The sequence below is a fragment of the Myxocyprinus asiaticus genome, chromosome 15 (assembly GCF_019703515.2).
Source record: "Myxocyprinus asiaticus isolate MX2 ecotype Aquarium Trade chromosome 15, UBuf_Myxa_2, whole genome shotgun sequence".
NCBI lineage: Eukaryota > Metazoa > Chordata > Actinopteri > Cypriniformes > Catostomidae > Myxocyprinus > Myxocyprinus asiaticus.
In genome coordinates, this window is record NC_059358.1 from 34,687,169 (window position 1) to 34,693,613 (window position 6,445).

At 40.4% G+C, this 6,445-nt stretch overlaps 1 protein-coding gene across 1 annotated transcript in view; it reads right to left on the bottom strand.

Annotated features, from left to right (window-relative positions):
* Positions 1-6,363, bottom strand: part of LOC127452560 (E3 ubiquitin-protein ligase TRIM71) — a 43,666-nt gene extending 37,303 nt beyond the window's left edge. Inside the window, exon 1 of the mRNA XM_051718097.1 lies at positions 4,716-6,363. Coding sequence (XP_051574057.1) covers positions 4,716-5,435 — 720 coding nt within the window. The 5' untranslated portion in view covers positions 5,436-6,363. The remainder of the gene's footprint in view (positions 1-4,715) is intronic.
* Positions 6,364-6,445: the final 82 nt, after the last annotated feature.

Sequence of the window (6,445 nt, forward strand, 5' to 3'; positions counted from 1 at the left end):
CCACATCGCCAAGCTCTAACTAGTAAACAACATCAGACTGAAATGTGAAATTTAGCATTGTGGTAAGGTTGATTACCACCAGTTGTTTGTTTTTTACTCTGATTATGTTTGTCAAGTTCTAAATAAAGAGAAATGTACAAGGAAGTAGTTTTCATTTATAAAAGTATTAAATTCAATGACTGGTTTTTCAAAAATAGGCATTACTATATAGTTATTTAATATATAAACCAATTTTTATTGATTTAAAAAAAAAATGAATTATAGTACATTGTTATCGTGATATAAAATGTGATATTGTGATAAGATTTGTCATATCGCCCACCCCTACTTCACACATTCACTTTAAATCATGCAGTTAATGCAGACTTAGTAGTCTTTTGCAGTTTAATAGTCACACTAGGACATGTCATGTTTTTAATTTGATTGATTATGCATTCATTTTAACCCAAAAATATTTGTGAGCATTTGGAAGCAGTTGTGTGTCAGTCAGACAGCGTGCAGGTATCGAACTGAGTCTGTGTTCAGTTCTGTAGTCTTTTTTATTTTGGTTCCGACTTGGTACCGAAGTACCGGTACTTTTTACATCACCATATTCAATAATAAGCAAAAATTATTAATGTACTTTATAATATCACATGACTTTGCATTTTAAAAAACCATAGGCCTTTGTCATGTTTCTCACTGATTTATCTTAAATCGCTAGAACTGTATTAGCTGAACAATCAAGCCTCTCTGGTAAACAGTTGAAAACAGTGGTAAACAGTTTAAATATACTGCATGTCCAGTGACTTTCACGCAGCAGTGGACAATAACTGCTCAAACAGAGAACAGCATGTCCAAGATAAAGACCTGGAGAACTTATGAAAAAGCAACGAGAACTCTCACATCAATCTAGAAAACATATGGGCACTCTATGCTATACGCAGCTGCTCTGCATATTGCATTAGAATCCATAACACTGGAAAGAAATAGGCCTATCCAATGCTGATTTCTAGAAAGCATCAGGACAGAGTAATCGAATCCAGGGACCCCGACTTTCCACAGGAAAACAACAAGAACCAGGCTTGTGCACCAAACTTGAATAAAACCTTCAAACTGATGCACAGCGAGGAATTCTTAAATGACACAAGAACTTAGCAAACATATTATTCACCCTGACACATTATACTTTGGTCTTCAGTCTTTGTTCATGAAAACTGGCCATTACACACCACAAATGTGCGCATCTAAGATTTGGCCGTTTAGATTCACAACTTTTAGTTCTGACTGTGGTTAATGGGAACCCAAAAACATCTGTATATGATGTGCCCTTGTATCTGTATCGTACCCAATTACTACAAATTGCATGTTTAATGATCGTTTTATCCAAAGCTACTTACAATGCACTTATTACAGTGACATTCCACTTGTGGTTCAGTTCTCTTGGTCCAGACCAAAAAGTAAAATGATACATTTAGTCCTGGTTCGCTTAGCGTTCACACTGGCATTTTTGACACCGAACCTAAAGATACAAAACAAATGGCAAGGATAAGATCACAACCTGATTGGACAGCTTTTATGATGTATATTTTTGACGGAACTTGCCAAACATCCAAAATAATGCTGGCTGCCGGGCTAAATGCGCTCGTTGGATTTATGTATATATATATATGGTCATATTTTTACCAGCTAAGAACAAACGAAGAGCTAATAAAATGTGTAAAGGAGTAAAAACAGCACCAGGAATTCCTCCGTTGCACACACAAACGAAGATATGCTGCAAGGATGGATGATGGCTGTTCCGACACCTGTACCGAACTATAATGGGCAACATAGCTCCTATGATGAGAAGAACCAGGTATGCTTGAGGTCAGTAAAGGCAAATGACTTCCTGTTATTAGTCCGTTTAGATGTCTCTGGTCTATGCTGCATTCATATATCAGTCGAACCGCACCAGAGTTCGTTTGGAAGCGGACCAAGAACCCCTATTCAGGGGGTCTCGGTCCGCTTGTTTGGTGCGCACCAAGGTTCGGATGGCAGCGTTCACACTTGTTCAAATGAACCGCACTAACAGAGCAATCGCATCAGAGTTCGTTTTAATCTAACCAAACCTGCCAAGTGTGAACACACCCTTAGAGAAACCTGGGGTAAATGTTTTGTTCATGGACAAAATGGTGATGGTTATTGGATCAGCGCATGTTGGGTTTAAACATACATTTCAGTTACCAGCCCATACCACTAGGCAAAATATTTTAATTCATGTATCAACCCCTGTGAGGTCTTAACCTACAACCTCTCAATTACCAGTAAGGATGCCACGGTATGAGTTTGATACTTAAGATTACCATAAGAGAAAAAATTGTGGTTAGCCAGTTTTACAATTATTTGCTTTTTTTTATTATATATTTATTGTCTGTCAGACACCCCACCATAAATCGGCAACAGGCTCCATTAAAAATACTGTTCTTTAATCTGTCCACAACACCTCACAAATAAACCTGGACTATGCATATTAACGAGAACCTTGCTGCTTACAGCAGGCAATTTCAAGCCCGATGATGACTAAAATTTAAATGTATTGTTGAATGCGGTGAATTTGTACACAAGCAATGCTTTAAATAATGAGGATGATTTGAGACGAAACTTCTCAATTTACCACACTGACACGCAAAAACAAAAGATATTCCGATAAGCTGGATCTCTCAATTCATCCCTTTAAAAGTACCACAGCTAAAAATATTAAACTTGCATGTTTTTTGTTGGTCAACTAGTGGAACACCATAACCCTGTGTAGGATGTGTAGCGTACCTGTATATTACATCTGTCTGCATGTTTTATGTAATCTTCAGTAGCCCTCAGACATTCAAATTAATTAATGGATTAACCCCTGTGAGGTTCGAATGTACAACCTTTGCTCCTAGCCCAGACCTTTATGAACCACTAGGTAAAATAATTTAGGCAAGTTCAGGGGTACTCAAATTTGGAAAGCTGGGGGGCCGGAAAGCAGGATCCCTTTAACCTCAAGGGCCACACACTTTTTTTATAACCTAATTGTTATTATTATTTTATTTAAAAAATATTTTTAATTACTTTTCATATTAATGAGTCAAGCAGACAATGCTAAATATGCTATTTAATACATCATGGACATGTAATTAACATAAAAAAATAAACATACAGATATATAGCTTAATTCTTGTAAAATTGTGGTTCTTTGAAAAATAAAAACTGTGATATTAATATAATGATCATATATGAATGTTGTCTTTTTATTTATTTATTTATTTATTTATTTTTTAAAGATCCATATTTATTCAGCAGCACAATGCACCACTCTAAAAAATAACCAAGTACAATTATGCTATAGAAAGAATATATGATCTGTTCTGTTGTCACTGTCAAATAAAGTCATCATGACACTGGCTAGTAAACACACACACACACACACACTTAGAAATCATTCCTATCTCTGATTACCCTCTTTTAAGAGTTATTTTAGGTTAGTTACACAAATCACAATAAATTAAGCCTTTGGGAGAAGATGTCTTCATTTTTGCAGGACAGATCTTTTTCTTTTTCCTGTTATTACTGTTCAATATATGCAGTATCTCTGTTGAGCTCTTCAAATGGGTTTGTCACACGACAAGGGTGTAGATTTGCTTAAACATTAGGTGGGTTGCAATGTTAAGCATTTACCTGTGTTTCCGTTGATCATGGTGTAAATATTTGGGGGGGGGGGGGGTGTACGTACTTGTTTTGATTATGGGGCTAGTTTATGCATCAACCCCGTGAGGTTCGAACCAATAACCTTTTCAGTTACCAACCCAGACCTTTATGAACCACTAGGCAAAATAACTGAATTCATGGATCAGCCACTGTTATGTTCAAAACTACATTCATTTCACAAAATTATTTAGTTCCTAAGTCAATCCCTGTGAGGTTTGAACCTACAACATTTCAGTTACCAGCGCAGACCTTTATCCACTAGGTACAATAAATTTTAACATGCACTGAAAAAATACAATGGACCATGGATTAATACACTGCCTGGCCAATGCCAAGATTCATTGGGCTCAAATTATGAACAAGTGGTTCAGGGAGCATGAGGAATTATTTTCACACATGAATTGGCCACCATAGAGTCCTGACCTTAACCCCATTGAAAGTCTTTGGGATGTGCTGGAGAAGACTTTACGGAGTAGTTCGACTCTCCCATCGTCAAGATCTCAGCCAAAAATGAATGCAACTATGGATGGAAATAAATGTTGTGATGTTGCATAAGGTTGTCGAAACAATGCCACAACGAATGCGCGCCGTAATCAAAACTAACGGCGGTATTGACGACGGGAGAGTTGAACCACTCTGTAAAGTCTTCAAGCACATCCCAAAGACTTTCAATGTGGTTAAGGACTCTGTGATAGCCAATTCATGTGTGAAAATGATTCCTTATGCTCCATGAACCACTCTCACAATTTGAGCCCGATGAATCTTGGCATTGTCGTCCTGGAAAATGCCTGTGCTGTCAGGGATGAAAAACACCATTGATGGGATAACCTGGTCATTCAGTACATTCAGGTAGTCAGCTGACTTCATTTTATTGCCGCATAACTTTGCGGAGCCTAGACCTGACCAATTGAAGCTACCCCAGATCATAACCATTATTTAAATCCAAACAGCGATTTTTTTTTTTTTTTTTTTGGCCAGGCAGTGTATATAGTAGTTGTGACCAAACTCACCGCATTATCGTGCTGCTGGCAGAAGTCCATCCTCTCCTGGAAAACATTGAGCATGGAGAAGCTGTTATGGAAGGCTTGGGAGATGTTCACCGGGGTGTTGGAGTTATTGGTGCGGTTGGCCAGGTGCAAGCTCTCCATCAGCCCCTCGATGAAGTGGTCTTTGGTGAGTCGGACCCTCTGGTGGGCCCGCACGCAGTTATCACAGAGGTACTCCTGGCAGTCCAGGCAGTGGGAGGTAGCAGGGTTACCCTCATCACAAGAGCTGCACTGAGGATCTGAGAGGTGCTGAGGTCTCAGCAGACCACCATGGTGGACCACCGAAGAAGACCGACCGTTCTTGCCCTGTTCTTCTGCAGAGACCACCACATCCAGCAGATTGCTGAAGAGAAAGTTGGAGGAGGGCAGGGCGTCCACGCCTGATTCGGATAGAGAGACTTTTTGGTCACAAGTGGGGCATCTGAGCTTCAGAGGGTCACCGGGGTTCCTGTGGCCCTCCAGGCATTGCCTGCAGAAGGCGTGCAGACAGGGCAGGACGTGCAGTCTCCTGGTGGATGAGGTAGATGATGAGCTGGAGGTCTGAGAAGAGGAGGAGGAGGTAGATGAATTGGAGGAGATCGGAGCAGAGCAGCCGCACAGCTCCTTGCACAGCGGACATGTTTGCAGGTCGGAGTCAGGGAAAGACGCCATTTGTGCAGAGGACCACAAAATAACTTCAGACATAAAGATGCGTTAATACACACGACGGCTACAGAAATGTTTCCCCTGATAAAAGCAAGTGTGGCGAGTTTTTATGTAGATCAGATCTTCATGCAGATCATAGATTGGATATGCTGCACTGTGAGATACATTCAACTATTTTGATATTTATTCACGCTTACTTTTTTAGATTTTCTAAAGAACAATACTAGGGACCGCGGGTTTTATTTTCATCAATATCAACTGCGATAGATCAATTAAAAATGGAGTTGTCTGTTTTACAATAACTCGAATTCGTAGACAAACTCTAAACGCAACTGCTTGAGTGCACTTTAACCATTTGGAAACAAAGTGTCATTTTGAGGCTTTATAAACCTCGGTGTGGGGCATTAACATTGTTGCGAAACATGAAATCCGTGCGAGGTCCCTGCTCCGATCCTCCCCCACCGCCGCATGACGAGAGGGGCCAAACAGGCTCGATACAGTGTCAATTATTTCCTTCCCAAACGTAAAAAATGTCCGTTTTCCATGAACGCGCTTCAGTCTACCATCTGCGCGTGATTTTTCTCAATATGCGCTCGTGCAAGACGCAATTAAATAATTCAAAGTATGTCCCATGTAGCTCGTGAGCACGCAGCGCTCCTTCAAGATCTTGTGACGCTTGTGTGTGTCAAGGAAAAAGCCAATTTGAACTTCCCTCAGTCCGATTGCTGTAACACTTTGGCGACTAGTGTAAAAGAAAAACTAACCATTCGACCTCCCGTTTCCACTCAATGCAATAAATTAACGTAGCGTTTACCACAAGGTTTTAACTGCCCATCTGATTGGAAAGATAAGCGCAGCTCATAATCCTCTCGTGCTACGGTGCGTATGAAAACAACGGTCTCCCAGCGCGTCTCTTTAATCCGCGTTCGTTTCATAGGGAAAGACGCTCGCGCGTGACCATCATGCGAACGCGTCCATATAGTGAAAAAGCTTCGAGGTCACTTCCGCCTGAGATCACTCTAGGGGGCGGGGGATTACGTGACTAGGGG